Source organism: Podarcis melisellensis, assembly GCF_964234715.1.
Source record: "Podarcis melisellensis genome assembly, chromosome: 6".
Taxonomy (NCBI): Eukaryota; Metazoa; Chordata; class Lepidosauria; order Squamata; family Lacertidae; genus Podarcis; species Podarcis melisellensis.
Genome location: NC_138538.1, coordinates 30,491,137 through 30,509,761, shown reverse-complemented (window position 1 = coordinate 30,509,761; position 18,625 = coordinate 30,491,137). Strand labels below are relative to the sequence as shown.

General features: G+C 39.2%; 1 protein-coding gene across 2 annotated transcripts in view; it reads left to right on the top strand.

The window, feature by feature from the left end:
• Window positions 1-18,625, top strand: part of PHF20 (PHD finger protein 20) — a 50,031-nt gene that overhangs the window by 23,720 nt on the left and 7,686 nt on the right. For both annotated transcript variants that reach the window (XM_081916717.1, XM_081916716.1), the window contains exons 6-13: window positions 7,079-7,463; window positions 8,055-8,162; window positions 11,244-11,417; window positions 11,684-11,866; window positions 12,026-12,301; window positions 12,856-12,954; window positions 13,564-13,728; window positions 17,295-17,470. In XM_081916717.1, the coding sequence (XP_081772843.1) occupies window positions 7,079-7,463; window positions 8,055-8,162; window positions 11,244-11,417; window positions 11,684-11,866; window positions 12,026-12,301; window positions 12,856-12,954; window positions 13,564-13,728; window positions 17,295-17,470 (1,566 nt within the window). The remainder of the gene's footprint in view (window positions 1-7,078; window positions 7,464-8,054; window positions 8,163-11,243; window positions 11,418-11,683; window positions 11,867-12,025; window positions 12,302-12,855; window positions 12,955-13,563; window positions 13,729-17,294; window positions 17,471-18,625) is intronic.

The window sequence follows — 18,625 nt, the reverse complement described above, 5'->3', positions numbered from 1 at the left end:
CTGTCTTGTTGTGCCTTATTTACCAATTCAAAGATTTACCGATACTGAAGCTATAATTTCCTAGAGAGAAGCATTTTTTAACATTCATACAATTTATAATGCTTTTTCAAATAGTCCTTAAATTTTTCCCAAACTTCCTCCGTTTCTTCTTCTCCCGAGTCTCGAATTCTGCCAGTCATTTCAGCCAGTTCCATATAATCCATCAGCTGCGTCTGCCATTCTTCCAGTGTGGGTAGATTTTGTGTCTTCCAGTGCTTTGCCATCAAGATCCTTGCTGCTGTAGTAGCGTACATAAAAAAAGTTCTATCTTTCTTAGCCACCCTCTGGTCTACCATGCCCAGGAGGAAGGCCTCCGGTTTCTTGGGTAAGGTAAGTCTAAGCACCTTTTTTAGTTCATTATGTATCATCTCCCAGAAGGCCTTCACCTTCGGGCAGGTCCACCAGAGGTGTAGAAATGTCCCTTCCTCCTCTTTACATTTCCAACATTTATTATCAGACAGGTGATATATCTTTGCAAGCTTGACTGGGGTCATGTACCACCGGTATGTCATTTTCATAATATTTTCCTTCAAGGCACTACATGCCGTGAATTTCATTCCGGTGTTCCATAACCTTTCCCAGTCTTCAAACATAATGTTGTGCCCCAAGTCCTGCGCCCACTTTATCATGGAGGATTTAACAATCTCATCCTGTGTATTCCACTTAAGCAGCAAGTTGTACATTCTCGAAATTAACTTAGATTTTGGCTCAAGCAACTCTGTCTCTAGTTTCGATTTTTCCTCCTGGAAACCCACTTTTTTGTCCGCTTTAAAAACTTCCTGGATTTGAGCATAATGCAACCAATCTCGCACCTTGTTTTTTAACTTTTCCATACTCTGCAACCTCCATTTATCTCCAATTTTTTCAATTATTTCCAAATATTTAGGCCAGTGGGCCTCCATATTGAGTCTTTTACGTGCTTTGGCCTCCATCGGTGAGAGCCACCTCGGAGTTTTACTCTCCAATAAGTCTTTATATTTTGACCAGACCATAAAAATTGCCCTTCTGACAATATGGTTTTTAAACGATTTATGAACTTTAACCTTGTCGTACCACAAATATGCATGCCACCCAAAAGCATTATCAAATCCCTCCAGGTCGAGGACATCGGTGTTCTCCAACAAAATCCAATCCTTCAACCAGCAGAGGGCTGCAGATTCATAATATAACTTCAAGTCCGGCAGGGCAAACCCCCCTCTTTCTTTCGCATCTGTTAGTATTTTAAACTTTATTCGGGGCTTTTTGCCCTGCCAGACAAATTTAGACATATCCCTCTGCCATTTTCCAAAACATTCCACCTTATCCACGATCTGGAGGGCCTGAAACAAAAATAGCATTTTCGGCAATACATTCATCTTTATAGCAGCTATTCTACCCAACAAGGAAAGTTTCAGTCTTGACCATGTTTCCAAGTCTCTTTTGATCTCTGACCAACATTTCTCATAATTGTCCTTAAACAAATTCAAATTTTTGGAGGTCAGGTACACCCCTAAGTACTTTACTTTTTTAACCACATTTAGTTCTGTTTCTTTTCTGAACTCCTCTATTTCAGTAGTTATCAAGTTTTTTGCTAAAACTTTAGTTTTTTGTTTATTCAACTTGAATCCCGCCACCCGACCAAAGTCAGAAATTAATTCTAACGCTCTTTTAGTACTAGAGGCTGGCTCCTGTAATGTTAATACCAAGTCATCTGCAAATGCTTTCAGTTTATATTGTTTCTCTCCGACCACAATTCCCTGTGCCAGCCGGTCATTTCTAATCATATTCAATAGCACCTCCAGGACTGAAATAAACAACAGAGGAGATAGAGGGCACCCCTGTCGTGTCCCTTTTTCAATTTTGAACTCCTCTGTCACCACGTTGTTTACTATCAATTTAGCTTTTTGTTCTGAATAAATTGCTTCTATTCCATTTTCAAACCCCCGCCCTACTCCCATCCTTTCCAAATTTTTCTTCATAAACATCCAAGAAATGTTGTCAAAGGCTTTCTCCGCATCAATAAAGATCAACACCGCTCTTGTATTTGAGTTAATCTGTAAAAATTCCAAAATGTCAATGATGTTTCTTGTGTTATCAAATAAATGTCTGCCAGGGAGAAAGCCTGCTTGGTCCTTATGAATCACTTCATTTAATACTTTCTTAAACCTACTTGCCAAAATGTCAGCAAAAATTTTGTAATCCACATTTAGGAGTGAGATAGGACGGTAGTTTTTAAGTTGAGTTTTTTCAGTTTCTGATTTTGGTATCAACGTGATGAAAGCTTCTTTCCACGTTTCCGGTGCCTTCCTCCCCTCCATAATCTGGTTACAAACTTCCAACAATGGTTGTATCAATGAATCCTTCAATGCCTTGTAATATTTGGAAGTAAGTCCATCAGGTCCCGGAGACTTGCCCAGTTGGAGGTTCTGAATGGCGCATTCAAGTTCTTGGATTGTAATATTACAGTTCAGGGTTGCTCTCATTTCCTGGGGTATTTTTTTGTAATCCATTAGTTATGACAAATTGGTCCACCTCCGAGCCTTTTTGTGGCCTTTGTGAATAGAGTTCTTTGAAATATCTCTGGAAACACTTTCTAATTTCCTCGGGTTTCTGAACCATTCTCCCTTCAATCTCTAGATTTGTAACTGTGTTAAGCTTTTGTCTCTTTTTCAACTGCCAAGCCAACAACTTCCCGCACTTGTTAGCAGATTCAAAGGATCTTTGTTTCATTTGTTTAATTTTCCATTCCACCTCTTGATTTATCAGTTTCGAATATTGTGCCTGGAAAAACTTCACTTCTCTCAATACTTCCTTTGATTTAGGCCTGGATCTCAGTTTTTTCTCTCCTTCTCTTATTTTCTCCAAAATCTTCTCCTTCTTTTCATTCCAGAGCCTTTTTTTAATCGTGTTCTGCTGTATTAGAAACCCTCTCATAACTGCTTTACTTGCGTCCCAGATTGTTCTTTTTTCCACATTTGTCTTTAAGTTTATTTCAAAATAATCCTTTAAAACTTTTTGGGCCTTCTTAACAATCTCCTGATCTCTTAACAAAGCGTCATTCATTCTCCATCTGAAAGATCCGGTTGTATTTAATCTCAATTCCATTCTCAAAGCATTGTGGTCGGAGCAGGTTTTTGGGCAGATTTCCACTTTTCTGGTCTTAGGTGCCAGCCCTCTAGTTATCCATATTTGGTCGATTCGCGTCCATGTCATGTGGGCCTCAGAAAAGAAAGTTCCTTCTTTCCCTAGAGGGTTCTTGATCCTCCATATGTCAATCAAATCCAAATTGTCAGTCATTTCAAAAAAGGTTTTTGGTAGTCTGCCGTCTTTCGTTATATTAGCACTTTGCGACTTATCCATATTCACTGAGGCGACTCCGTTCATATCTCCCAACATGATAATGTTGTTGTAATCCAAATAGTCCAGCATAGTCTCATGCAGCTTCTTAAAAAATTCCGATTTTCCATCATTTGGGGCGTATATTCCTAGAATTAAAAACTTTTCTCCTTGTGTCTGAATTTCAATTGCCAAAATTCTACCCTGTTCATCTTTGAATACGAATTTTGGTGACAAGTTCTCCTTTGCATATATCACCACTCCTCTTTTCTTAACTTTGTCCGATGAGATAAATTCTTGGCCTAGCCTTTTGTTAATTAACACTTTTCTGTGGAGTCTTGTCACATGTGTTTCTTGCAGGCAGATAATGTCCAATTGTTCTTTTTTCAAAATATGAAATACTTTTCTCCGTTTTTCTGGAGAATTCCCGCCATTTATGTTCCAACTAAGAAGCTGTAGAGACATCCTGGTCTACTTCTTAAATATCACAGTTGGGTATCTAATTTGTCCTCCGTTCCCGAAGGCTGTGGTGCCGGTCCGCCTCCAGATGGTACGGGTCTTGGTGGTAATCCCGGTGGTGGAGGCCAGGAATCTACAGCTCTCTTTTGGAGGTCCTCCTCGTTGTCGTGTAGAAACTTCTGGTGGTCCTCTGGTGTTTTAATTCTTACCTTCTTTCCTTTATAGGTGAATGATAGACCTTGAGGAAATTCCCACCTGTAAGGGATTGCGTTGTACCTTAACAATTTAGCCAAGTCTGTATATGAGGCTCTAAGGTCCAGCAGATATTTAGGAATGTCTCTATAAATCTCTGCCCTTTTGCCTTCAACTTCCAGAGATTTTTTAAAATGTTGGCCTAATATCTTGTCTCTTTCCTCTCTTGTTCTCAAACAAACCAAACAGTCTCTGGACTTGTCTTTCTTAACCGATCTTCCCAATCTGAAGGCCGTCACAATTTTGAAGTCTTTATCTTCCTCAACCCCCCAAAATTTAGAAAACAACTGCGTCAAAAATTCCTCTAGGTTGCCCTGCTCCAGCTCTGGGACGGCCCTCAGCCTAAGATTACATTCCTTACTTTTCAGTTCCACCATTGACAGGTAGGCTTGCTGTTCTCCTACCTGTCTTTTCAGAGGTCTTACTTCCCCTTTGATCTCCTCCACCTTTTTGCACGCTTGCTCAGCTTTTTGATTGGCTTCCACAGCTAATTTGTAGTTCTCCGCCGTAGCTCCTTGCAATTTCTCAATAGCCTGAGTATGCTGGGAAACCTGATCTGTTAACTTGCTGATAGTAGATGTAGCTCTGTCAATTTTGGATGACTGATCGTCCACCTTCTTATTCAAAAGTGCCAGTTGTTCCAAAATTTGTTTCAAGACTAGATCAGTTCCTCCAGTTGCCATATCTTCTGTTGCAAGCGTTTCAACTTCTTCCTCCTGCGCCGTCAGCACAGTTGGTACCGAAGATCTGCGTTGATGAGTCAACGTTGTTTGAACAAGCTGCCCAGCTCTCTTATCTTTTTTCTTTTCTTTAGCTTCCTCAGCTAAAGCTTCCTTAGCTTTAGATGCTCTTGTTTTCCCTGAGCCACTCATTCCCCAGCTGCCTCTGTTCAAGGTCAAATAGTCTTTCAATCCATGAGAAAGGCAAGTCCAGAATGTAAACAATTAAACCACAAAAAATCCCAATAAGGTACAGTTCCCAGACCTCTATGTCTCCGCAAATCCACTAGGGGGGGTTTTCATAAGAAAGAAAGTTTCTTTTCCACCATCAAAGTTCCTATTTCAACTTTTCTAGTCCCCAAGTTCGAAAAGGAGGCTTTCAGATAGTTCTGTTTCAAAATAGTGCCACAAGGTAGCAGAAAGGTTCCAATATCAGTATTAGAGCGATAGTGTATCCATCAATGCAACAATTTGTACTTAAGAAAAAGTTTCAGCAGCCTGACAGTACTCCTTTGCAACACTGGCAGTCCGATAGCTCGGTTATCTCCTTCAATTCCACGTCACTTCACAATAAGGGGAAGATTCCGTAGCGCAATAGACCAAAAGATTTAATCCTTCAATCTTTTTAATTTCTAGAAGAACACAGTCTGTTAATGCCCCTTCGTACTAATTTCAAATCTCTTTTAAGCGCTTCAGCCCACATCAGGTTCTTTGCTTTGCTCTGATTAGCAGGACCGGGAGACGGACTTCCTGTTACTCGCCTCCCGTTTTCAGCCGAATTAAATGAATTTAAGTCAATCTTTAGTCAATCTTTAGTACCCCTTACTCACGGGTAAATTGCAGCCAATTCCGATGATTTTCAAGAAGAAAGGTCGACGCTCATCAGCAACAGCAGCGCGGCTTCACTTCCGCGAAAAGAGCGATGAACTCACAGCGCCGCTCCCCCTTTAACGTTCCGGAGCCTCTTACGAGGTCCCTTCCTCGTTTCTGGGGGGGCTTCTGGCACCCGCCGAGTCCCACGGCCGCAGGCTCGCTCTGCCTACGGTTTGTCTTAATGGGTCTCCGCTTTGCCGCAGCGGACGACCCTTTTTCGCGGAGCCCCTCTTCACACAGTAAAGAGGACCGCCATTGCCGTTTTGCGCCGCCTCCGGAAGTCCCGCATAGTCTTTTTAAATGTTCCCAGGAAGCAACTGTATCTTAAGACATGCGGTTCCTGCCTGGGGAATTGTAAGGATAAAAAGGTGACTGCCTTCATGACCTATGAGAACTGCCATATTTCCCCCCGATACAATGTCCTTGTAAGGGAATGAGGCAATTATTGAGAGAGGACTAGACAAATTAATGGAGGCTATCAGTGGCTGTGAGCCATATGTTCTATAGCTACTGTTGGAGGCCATATTCTTCTGAATACCAGTTGCTGGAAATCCACAAGTGAGGTGAACGCTGTTATACTTAGGTCTTGTTTGTGGGCATTCCTTACATATCATAGGATGTATTCAACATAGCGCTAAGTAGATCACTCACTAAGTGGATCTCCTTGCCTGAAGGAGTGATCTGCCCTCTCCTTCCATGCAGTGTTCCAGGGGTCTTTCCAACCCTCACAGAGCCAACTTGTGTGTGGGGGGGGGGAGTTTTAAAAAACTGTAAGTTGCTCTGAGAGGTCCTTCTCTCGGTTCCCATTCAGAACCAAGATCTGGTGTATGTTTACCAGGCAAAGGACCTTTTCAGTTCAGCTCTGACATTTTAGAACACACTCTGCAACGAGGTCTCAACTGGTACCTACTTGGGTATTTTTTCAGCATGAGGCAAAGACTATTTCATTTCCCCAAGCTTTTAATCTTTTGATTATCGGCTTTATTCTGCCTTAAGTATTACTTATTTCTGCTTTTATAAATCTAAGTTTATTTTGATGTATTTGTTTTATTGTGTGTTAAAATTTAATTCTATGCCACCCTGCTAATTTGATTAAAACACAGATTATAAATCTTAATAAATGTAGAAATTCCAGACACTCTAACCAGTTGTCCCCCATGTAATCTCCCATGAGCACTGAGTGTTGTCATATGGTACTTGTTTCCTTATGTACTGCTATATAGTTTTTAAGTTTTTTTATATGTGCATGCAATCATATTAGGAAAAAGGAACCAGACAATAGTATTAAAGCTGTACAGTCACAGGATTCTTTTAATTATATATTGTGTGTCTTATTAATTGGCTTATTTCAGTGCCTCCCCCTTCCCAGTTCTGTTTAATTTACAATGGAAAGCAATCACAATTTTTAAACTTGCTTTTAGTCTATTGTGAGTAATTCAAGACCCAAGGAGAGAGGTAATGAAATCCCTTCATCTCCTGAAAGATGGGAAAAGTTTAAAGAACCGAGGAAAGCAACTGAGAATAGTAAGAAAGACAAGGATGAAAAGACGTTAAAGACTGAACGAAGGTCTAAACCTGATAAAGAAGGGAAACTAATAGTTCCTTCAGAAAAGAGCAAGGTGTCTGAAAAGGCTCTTCCAAAGGATGGCAAAGAAGACAAAGAGAACATATCTGAAAATGACAGAGAATTCTCAATAGATACCCAGATTGAAAAGAAACCTGAAAATGATAATGTGAATAGCCCACCAGAAAACCTCAAAGAAACTAAAAGACGACGTGGTCGACCACCTGTGGTGCCTCCTGCAGGTCAGTGGTAACAGTCAAGGCTGTGTCTCATTCATATATGATGGGTGGAGAATCTGTTGCTCCCCAGATGTTGAACGTCAATTCTCAGCATTTCACAAGCATGGCCAGTTGCCAGGGGTGACAGTAGCTGTAGTTCAGCATTATCTGGAGGGTCACAAGATCCCCCATCTCTTCCTTCTCCTTGTGTAGATATCCCAATTTAGGTGATACAACAGATTTAACTAGTTATTTTGCTACTTTAATTTGAACTGACCATCAACACACACAAATTAGTGTAAGTTTTCTACGCTTGTTAAAGCCAAGAGTTACAACAGTGATTAGGGTGCAATATCTGTTATCCAGTTCCTAAGGAACTTGTGATGTTAATGATACATGGCTATTATCTCAGTTGGTACCACTACATGTTATAGAATACTCCCCCCCCCCCCAAAAAAGGAAGATGAAACTAGAGAATTCAAATCCTAAGCTCCATAAAAGTTTTATAAAACAGTAGAAAAATGTCATTTCTCTTTAAAAAAGAAAGAAAAAATCTGGTTACCTCTTCTCTTGGTATGTTTAGAAACCTTTTCCTTGCTCTATTTATATATTTAGAGCAAGGCTCTCAAACATTGCAGCCAATAACTTTAGAACTGAGAAGGCGGAAAATACCTAAAGGAGGAGAGATCCCTTCAAAACGTCCCCGACTCCAGAAGAACATGTGTGAGTATTTTATTCATTTACTTAAATAAGCTTTTTTTGCAATCAACTGGAATAGTAAATATTCTTAAAGAGAGAGAGCGTGCAAATTTTAGGAAAACTGGGTGGCATTCAACTAAGTTTTACCCAGAATAGACACACAGAAATAAATGGACCTAACTTAGCCATGTTCACTAATTTCAGTGGGTCCACTCTTAAGTAAAGCTTAGTTGACTATCTCCCATTACATTTTGAATTTAGGCACATGGAGGCTTTTTCATGTATTTCTACTAACAGTGGAAGATTCCTTTTCTGGTTTTATTGGGGAACGAAAGGACAAAAATACTTCAGATGTGCAAATCTATCCTCTCTTGCCACGAAAGCCGAAGTAATGCATTTTCTGTGTCAGTTCCCTAGAACAAGGGGAACAGGATCTGGCCAATGGCCCACATTGTTATCTTGGCCATCCCTCATGGGTCAAGTTTGACCCACCAGCTATCACAATGATTTTGGGTCACTTTCCCCCCACGAACCTACAGAGCCCCTTTCAAGAGATTCTGAAAAATAATGCTTTGTAAGGAACGTGGCAACCCTGAAAATCAGCTGATTTCGCTCCTGCTAATCCCTTTTCAAAACACTTTACAAATGCAAACACTATACAGTCATTGGTTTTTCTTGCAGTTCTCTTTGCTCACCAATGAACCAAGGCGAGATATAAAATAGAGGGATGTGTGTAATGGCTAAATAAGCAGAGATAGGACTATTTTTATGCTCTACTGGTCTCTCTCTCTCTCTCAAAAATGCTTAACTTTACATTGCAAATCTTCATTTGTTTTTTAACATGCTCTGATCTTTTTAAGTACATGGTTATCTGAATACTTGGACCTTATTTTGACTCATTTTCTGATTTTTTGTAATAACTGAATTGTATGAGGATGCTTAGCTTGAGTAACTTTAGCTTTTTTGCATACATTTCATCCGTTTATATAAATAACAGTTTAAAAAGTAAACATAAGTTTTTAAAAAACAAAAAGCCAGAGAACACTTGAGATGTACCTGTTTTGATGAGGTTCAGTCTCATGTTTCCTGCATAATTTGGCTTGGTAGGCATTGTGTAATCTTTAACATTTTTGTTTTGTTTGTTTTTCCTCTCCCAGTGTTTGGGCATGCATTTCAGGCCCTGAAACTCTTTTGTTTCAGTGCAGGATTGATACTTGAGGGCAGACCTCTAACACAGCAACATCAGGGACACTAGAGAGCTGGTGAGAGGCTTTTAATATCATGCTCCCCCCCAGCATCTCAACTGCCCCATCATCAAATTATGAGCCAGAAGCCAGCCTTCTATCTGCTCTGCATGAGGAAGAGTTCCACTCCTGAGTGACAGTTACATCTTCCCGAAGGGGTGCAGTTTGCTTGGGTTTGCTATTGGCCTCTAAGGCCCGTAGCATCAAGAGCAACACACAGCTGAGGGGGAGCCTTGAATATCATTTTCTCAAAACTGATTACATGTCACACCATCATCTTGTATTGAATTTTATTATCTATTGGAAATCTACCTTAGAGATGCTAGATCAAAAAACTGTGTGTAAATATATAAAATAAAATTCTGAAGTACTAGCATTAATTTTTTTTTTTTGTGAGAACCACCCGTCTAACTGTTTAGACACCATGAGAGGTCAGATTCATATTTGGTCCATTGAGTCAGTTTTATTCCACACAGCAGACAATCTTACCCACTTTCTGTTACAATAGTTTTACATTCTTTTTATGAAATCGTAATTTTATATCTTATAACCTGCCCTAAGTGGTGTGTATTCACACTAGAACAGTGAGATAAATGCTTTAATAAATAATTTAACAATAATGAAGGGAAAAGACTGGGCATTTCCCTTTCTATATTGAGTTTACAGAAGGAGCCAGTGACGGTGACAAAAGGGGTCAGGGGGGAAGTTGCAGATTTACGGATAAAATATAAAGTAAGAGTAGTTCACTATATGCCTGAGTATTTGTTTAATTTCTTTTTAAAAAATACTACATGGGACATATCTAATAGTGTCTTCTCAATTGTGCAGCAGACTTCCTTCCACTCACACCAATGGGACTTCCCCTTCCTCTCTCCCCCACCCCTCAACTCTGCTCTGACGGCTTAGGGAACCCTCTGAAGTAGATTGTGGGGCAAAGGGGGTGAGGAGAGGAGAAAATAGAGTGGAAACCCTGTTGTGTCCACTGGCACAGCTGTCTTATCTGTAACAACCTCCAGCATTATCAAGAAGATCCAATAATTCAAAGACTGCTTCTCACTGGACTGTGTTTGACCCTAAGAACAACATGCCTTTCACTAACCGTTGGCAGTGGATATAATACAGTGGTGCCTCGCAAGACGAAATTAATTCGTTCCGCAAGTTTTTTCTTCTTGCAAAGCACGGTTTCCCATAGGAATGCATTGAAAATCAATCAATGCGTTCCTATGGAGACCGTCCGGGGACAGAGGGGAAGCGCCGCGTGCCTTCCCCTCTGTCCCCGGACCTGTTTTAAAGCAAAGGAAGGGGCAGCGGGGAGAATCGCTTCTCCCCGTTGCCGCCCCTTGGTTCAAAAGGGGTCCGGGGACAGAGGGGAAGACGCGCTGCGCTTCCCCACTATCCCCGGAGCTTGCGGGGCAAGCTTCGTTTTGCGAAGCAAGCCCATAGGGAAATGCGTCTTGTGAAGCGGCTAAGAAAACGAAAAACTCCTTCGTCTAGCGAGTTTTTCGTCTTCCGAGGCGTTCGTCTTGCGGGGTACCACTGTACCTTTTTTAAAATGCCCATCAATAATAATAAGCTATTGCTAGTCAGTAGGTGTGGAGGCTGAGAACCTACATCCATGCTTCTGGGGAAGCCAGAAGGGAAGAGGAATTGTGTTACATGAAGAAGAATGGATGTGGTCATAAAGATGAAAGATAATTGCCACAAGGTCAACACATTGTGTATAATTTTATGTGTATATGAATGTATGTAACCGTTTGGTGAAATACCTTTGGTGGTGTAATAGGTTGCATTTGAATTAAACATGTAAATATTATGATAAAATATTATGTTAAAATTTGATTGGTCTTAAAATTATTTTTAGCGCAAGAAAAGTTGAAAAATGCTCTGGACAATGAAAAGGATTCTATAAAGAGACGATCAAGACATTCTACCAGTAGCAGTCATGAAACTTTAGATACTGACTTCATTGCACCACTACTGGATGAAGTTGGGTCTTTAAAAGAGCCAGAATCTATCCCAAAAGAAGTTGAAGAAGGTAAACAAGCTGATTTTATAAGAGCCTGTCTTTAATTATAAGCCACCCCTTGAACTTTTTTTTTTAAAAAAATCTGCACATTAGTTGTAAAGTTGCATTGAATGTCACATGTAGTGTTGGCCCTCATTCTAGTTTATTTCTTGCTTGAGTTCTCTTAGGGTTTTACCTTAAAATGTAGATTTGGCGGTTAAAGACTTTTATGTTAACTCTAAGTGTTTTGTATTTGTGTGTTCTATTCTTCACTTACCCACCCTTTTGACTTTTAGGTCCATTAGAAGCATGTGTTGAGTCTGACCAAAAGATTAATGAAGAGTTGCCTCCATCTTCCGAAGTATCTCAGACTTCAGTACCTCAGATTTCAGTAGATGACACCAGATTAAAGGAAGAAAATACAGCAGAGCCTTCCTCTACACCTGAATTGCAGGAGATTTCAGGGGCATCTGTTACAGGTAAAGTTTATACTAATTATATAAAAGTTAGTTTGAAGGGCTTTGGGCAGTGTAGTCCAGATTATCCACTGTGCAAAAGGCTTTACATATCTACACAAGGCTAGTATGTTACAGTTAAAATGCATGTGTTTCTTAAGTTTACATCTTGTGTTCTTACAGTAACCACTGCTTCAAAGAGAGCTGATGTTTTTACCGCTTCAAAAGCTGCAATAGAACATGAACCCAAGTTTAGATGCAAATTCTTGGATTGTTCCAAATCCTTTCGGAAAGCCAAACTGCTGCATTATCATATGAAGTATTTTCATGGTATTGAGAAGTCACCAGAACCACAACAGAGTCCAGCAACAAGAAGCATTCAAACAAGAGGCTCTGTAGCTTCTGAAAAGGCCAGTCAAGAATGTTCTAATAGAAGACGGACGACATCTGGTTGCTTATGTGAGTGTTTTGCCAAAAGCATTCTTTCTCGTAACTATTTTGAATTGGCCTTTAACATTCTAGTTACATTTATGAGTCTGAACCACTTGAGTTACATTTAATCATTAAAATTCAGCTTGTTATTTTTCTATTAATCACTTAATTTACAACATGGAGTTGTGCAAATTAAGTATAACCTTTAGGGGCACAATATAATGAGCCAGCAATTTGAGGAGGAGGAGGAAACACACATTTATAGCAAATGAGTAGAGATTGGTACTGGAACACACAGAGATGACTAAAATTAAATTGTACATGACTACTGATCTAGAAACACTCTAATCATGCATAAATACACCCAGTACTTTTTTCTGGGGGGATGCATGGGTTCGCATACCCCTAAACATTTTGTGAATCTAAGTTTGGCCTCATTGAGGGGCAGTATTTCAATATGTGTAGGAAAATGAGAGTACTCCTAAACATTTTTTTTAGAAAAAAAGCACTGAGTATACCTGAGTAAAAGCTTACTATTTTATCCTGTAAGAAATAATATAGATTTTTAAAATTCTCTTAAGCTAATAAAGAAAAGGAGAAGAACAAAGAGAAAAAACCCAGAGACATTGTAAGATCAAAATCAAAGAAGAAGAAAAAGAAGAAAAAGAAAACAAAATCAGGTAATAATGGGGGATATGGCTTCATTTAATTGTCTTTCCTTTCTTGATCAACGTCATTTTCTTAGCAGAAAACACTACTAAGACAATGTTACACTGGAGACATCAGTGTAAACAAGTATATATGCAATTGTCTTTTTAACAGAGAAGTGTCACTGTTTGCTTCAGAGACAGGTGATGATGGCATCTAGCAGAGGACGAGGCAGATCAGTCCAGCCTCTGATTGAGCTTGTATTCTGTGACAATGTTGTTGGACTCCAACTCCCATTAGTTCCAGCCAGCATGGCCAGTAATCTGGTTATGGAGATTTTTAGTCCTACAATATGTGGAGGACACAGGTTTCCCACCCCTGTTCAAAGAAGAGACCCTGCCTCCTACTGAATGGAGAGCAGAGCATCTTAGCATTCTGGAGTGGTTGTTGGTGATGGGTAAATAATGTGGATGGGGGTCTATCCTTGTAAGCAGAGGAGCCTACAAGTATGGACACTGTCTACACTAACTACTTGTTTGTTAGAGGTGTAGAACCAGTGCAAACATGTACTGTTAATTCTTTAACCATGGAATCTTGGGAATATTCATTTTTAAAGTGTTAACACTTCCTAATCTTTACAGAGCATTCAGGGAGTGAAGAAAACGTTGACTTTCCCCAAGATCTTTCCCCTACGAGATCTGCCATTGCAACGAGATACAATTCAGCAAATCGGCCTTGTGCACATTCGAGTACGCAACTGCAGGGTGCTGATTCTGGGCATCGTAAACACAAATCAAAAACGAATGGTGAGATTGATTTAGTTTCTACCTCAATAGTCTTCACTTTAGAACTTTGAAATGCTAGTAAAGGAATTGAAAATTTGCAAAGACTTGCTGCCTAGGATGGAGCACATTGACTACTGCAACAACACATTATCATAAAGCATGATGTATTTGCCTTGCAGAGACATGCCAGCTCAAAGACCTAAGACTGATTTATCAGTTTTAGTTAAAGGGATTCTTCCAATTCTGTCTTAGCAGGTTTGCTTGAGCCTGGCTTGTTTTTGTAACTTTCCCCTTTCTTCCAGTTTTCTATTCTTTAGAAGTGTTAAATTTAGTGTGTTTGCACATAATAGTAAGTCAATAAGCTTGATTTAATAACTACTGTGAAAACTGTGCAAAACTGCATGCTGGTGCATGCAACCCAGTTCTGCTGTGCAAAAGCTTCTGTTCTGCTCCTCTCCTGGCATGAGTTGATAAGCAAACTAGGAAGGTGATAGCTTGGTGTTACATCCAAATATGAAATTATGGTCTGTTGCTTCATAATAAGCCCCGATCACTGGCTACTCTTAAACCATGGTTTGTTGTTGACTTATTGATTGTGGCTTGTTACAGTACAACAAATCATGGTCCTGCATTGACACATAAAGCTAAGCTATCCTCATTGTTTACTGTGCCAAAAGAGGAGAAAAGCAGGAGTGATTGGGCCGCATGCACAGTATGGCTTTACTAAGATAAGCATGGCTTCACATGTCAGAATGCAGTCATTGTTTTAGACAGTTGGGTACTATGTGTCTATTCTCTATATTTGTTGATGGCTTAGAATAGCCAGAGCTAAGCAACAACGTAGAAAAGGGGGGAACCACTAATGAATATTGAACAAATGTTTTAGAAGCACCTGAAGGTTACACAGATTTTTAGGTGTAGGGTAGTACTAAGGAAAGTAGTATTAAGGTGAATATCCGGAGAGGATAAATTCTCTGCCTAGCCTAAGAAGCAATGACAGGAGCAACTCAACCGTGCCTTAAATATGGCAAGGCTGATCATATCCAGGGGTTAATACACAACTGCTAGCACCTGTGAAACACTGTTGAAGCTGAAATGAAGTTTTTGTAAGAGGTAGATAGTAAAAAGCAGACCATATGATCAGCCCTGAAGAAGAAGGATCAGCACTGAAAAACAGGCATAGTTTATACTTTATGTAGCTGCCATAAACATACTTGAACCATCAACCATTGATACAGAAAGAACATGGCTAAAAATGACACTCAACTTTCTTTTCCTGGTCCCATTGCACATCTAGACATGTCCATGTGTAGTTATTTCAGTGAAGGAGAAGGCATCCTAATCATAAATCTTTAATCTTGATAAGTTCCTCCAATTTGCAGATAAGTAGTTCAATATATGACTCTGTTAATTTAAAGAAGTATTGTTAAGTACTATCTGATGCTTCTATACACGAATAGTTTATAGATATATTAGAAAATATTCAGTTGTATTAACAAAAGATCCAGTTACTCCCTAGCTGCATCAGCTGGTAACGTCTTTGTGCTACAATATCGCTTGCCTCTGCATTAGTTTCCCATATAAAGCTTTGACTTACAAAAGTATTGTGTTATGGGCATGGGGTATACAGGTGTGTTTTTGTGTGAGCTCAGAAGAAAAATGATCACCTTATTACTTGTGGGCTATTGTGGAAAGAAGGGTGTGTATCTTGTAAAGAGAGCAGCACTTTAAGTAAACTAATTGTATATGGAAGTCGGTTCCTGTTTTTTCTTTTGGATTTGTCTCATAGTATTTAATAATATCTGAAAGCATTCTTACAACAACTGTGAAGAATAACATTTTTTTGTGTATTCGAGTCCTTGTTAATAGAACCACACTGTGACCTAGTGTGGCTCAGAATTGTGTGCTTCACTGCTCCTAGATCAGCCACTCATCTATGAACATTAAGTCCTTGATACCTATTTTAAAATGAATTGAATTCCACCAGTTTCCATTCTAAATTCTTGCATTTAAATCATTTGTATCTTTCCAGAATGCTCAACCTTCAGGCTGAAATCTTCTAGATTTGGTTTCTGCTTAAAGGTGACTTACATTTTTTCTAATCTTAAACCAACCTTTACCTACTTATAAGAGGTAATGTCCACTGCTACTCTAAAGCAAATTAGAATTTGAGGTTAAATGCATTTTCCATTTCAATCACTATATGACATCTTTAAAAAAGCTGAAGACTTGAAAATAAGTTCTCCACAGCAAATTACTTTGGATACAAAAATTGAGAAATTATATCTCTAGATCCAGATCTAATTATTTCCTGAGCAAACTCATTGAAATCATAGGGAACTTGGAACTTTTTGTTGCAAACCACCTAAAGAGATGCCAAACCTCAATGACAAATTAAGTGCGTGTAACATGAAAATCACATACCTCTGTTATTGGAGAGTTTTGTATTTATTCTGCTCACTTACTTTAATCTACTTTTCTGTTGCTTCCCACATTATTCTCTGTGTGTACTAAAATGGTATAATAGTCATAAGGGTTATGATATTTACTACATTTTTTGTTCCTCTTACTAAGTTCTCACTGCTGTAATAGCTGTTTTTCATAAGTGTTTTTGTTCAGTGTAAGAAAAGTAGAAACAGCCAGTTTAAATAAACAGCACTTTATCATCTCTTGAAAACATAGATGATATCTTAAAGAGTCATGCAGTTGTGAAATTGAATGTTGTGTGAGTGGGCATCCTTTCCTCCCCATGTGCTCAAAGAATATTCTCCTGAGGGTTGAAGGACACTCTGGAGTAGATTTGGTACAGTTAACTACAAGTGCAGCACTTTTAACTTTCCTCAAATGAGTAATTGTCAGAGCATCCAAGGGCACTATTGATCTGGGAGTTGAACCTTTTTCCTGCCCCTGGTGATCCTTGAGCCTGGGTTAGTTTTTAATCCAGATTGCCATCCATTTGCTTAGTTTTGTAGTCCTCAAGAACAGAAGCAACTAACCACTACATGCTGGTTTCTAGCATTAGAATCTGTTTGGTTTAGTGTCCCCTTAGGAACCAGCTTTTGTGTAGATGGAAGTGGTGTAACCATTGCTTCCATGAGTAGGCAGTATAAGCAGATTACTATTGGGCTATGGCCAGAGAAAATACTGTCAGAAACTTTCCTTGCAGCTATGGTAACACAGGAGCAAGCCCTTATTACTTGATGGCAAGCTCTACAGAAAAAGTAAGCATGTGTAGGGTTGTAGTTGCATGTTGACATGATCCAGTCAAAGCAAAGCATACAAGTTTCATTGATTTCAGTGAGACTGGCTTCCTTTTATTACATTGTTTCTTGGCCCAGTTTTCAGTCAAGAAATTGAGGGTTTGGCTGGGTTTTACTTTATGTCTCACGTTTGTTTAGTAATGGATACAAATTTAACAAAGCATCTGAGTCTGGCACAGAAACACAATTTTAAGCATAATCTGGAATGTGTGAAAGTCTTATCAATGGATATTCTTTTGCTAACATTGTTTAGAATGACCACCTCCTTTGGCAGCTTTCTGGAATTACTCACACAGATTTTATTCCTATTAAATTCTTTGCACACAGAGGATGATACCTTGAGTGAGTCATCTGCAGATAGTCTGCTTTGGAGCGACGATGACTGCAGTCAGGACATTGATGTAACAACTAATCCTGATGAGGATCTTGAATACGACGATAATGACTTTGAAATTGTTCGGTGCATTTGTGAAGTGGAGGAAGAAAATGACTTTATGATTCAGGTACATGGTTGTAGATTGTGAGCGTAATGAAGTAAATTGAAACACATAAGTAATTATCAAGTACAAATTGAAGTTTTGTTGATATATTTATAGATTTGTATGGTTTTACTTTGCTATATTTTCATGAAAGTCTAGGTTGCATATTTGTAAATAAATAAATATATTGCAGTGCTCTCCTGCATGCCCAAACAGTACTTAATTAGGAAGATTCATTTGTGCACGTTTTATAATAATGTGTGTGCATAGATAGATAGATAGATAGATAGATAGATAGATAGATAGCAGAGAATCCTCATTACCAAACCCCAAAATGGTGATGCTATGGAGCTTAACTGTTACCTGAAATTGCTTTATAATAGAGTAGATGGTGTCAGATATGAAAAACTTTAATTGTTTACATTTGCCTCTTCTATTACTTTCTGACTTCTTTTTTTGTGTTGAAAATATTATCCCTAAGAATGAATTGTTCTTACCTGTAACATTTGCTTGTGCATTTCATGCTTAGGTGAATGCTAATGTAGTAGCACTTAGAACAAATTCTTAAGATTTTAGAATGACATAGAGCTCTTTTAATCTTCCTAAGAAAACCCCCAAAATTCCATTACTGTACAAACATGTTGTGTCCTCCCTCCCTGTAACTCAAGGCTGTACTTCGCCTGTGTAAAGAAGGGGTAGGCATTTTTCACTCAGGAAGCTGGAGAGGTAAGCCCTCCTCCCTACCATCCAAGTTTACCTGGCTTGTTAACTATAATGGTGGTAGCGATAGAGGATGGCCTACTTCTCCCATCTGATGCCTGGCTTGGGAACAGGTAGTGATGTAGTCTTCTCATTTAACATAGTCCTGAGGATGACATATCTAAGTCTCCTGGTATCTGGCTCACATTCCAGCCATTCAACTGCTGCTAGAGCAGCAGTTTAGATAAATAGGTGAGGGAGATGCAGGCTGAGAGTTTTGAGATTCATAAGAGGGAAAGACCAGAAGATCCTGGTGGAAACAGAAGATCCATTAATAACACAGGAAAAAATGGGATTAGATTTGAAATAGTTCAGTTTATTGAGGGAAATAGTTTGGTATGCTTAGCTTGATACAGCAGTTGTTGGGGCCAATTTGGCCTCCACTAGTTCTAATACACAAGACTATATGTCGTATTTTCC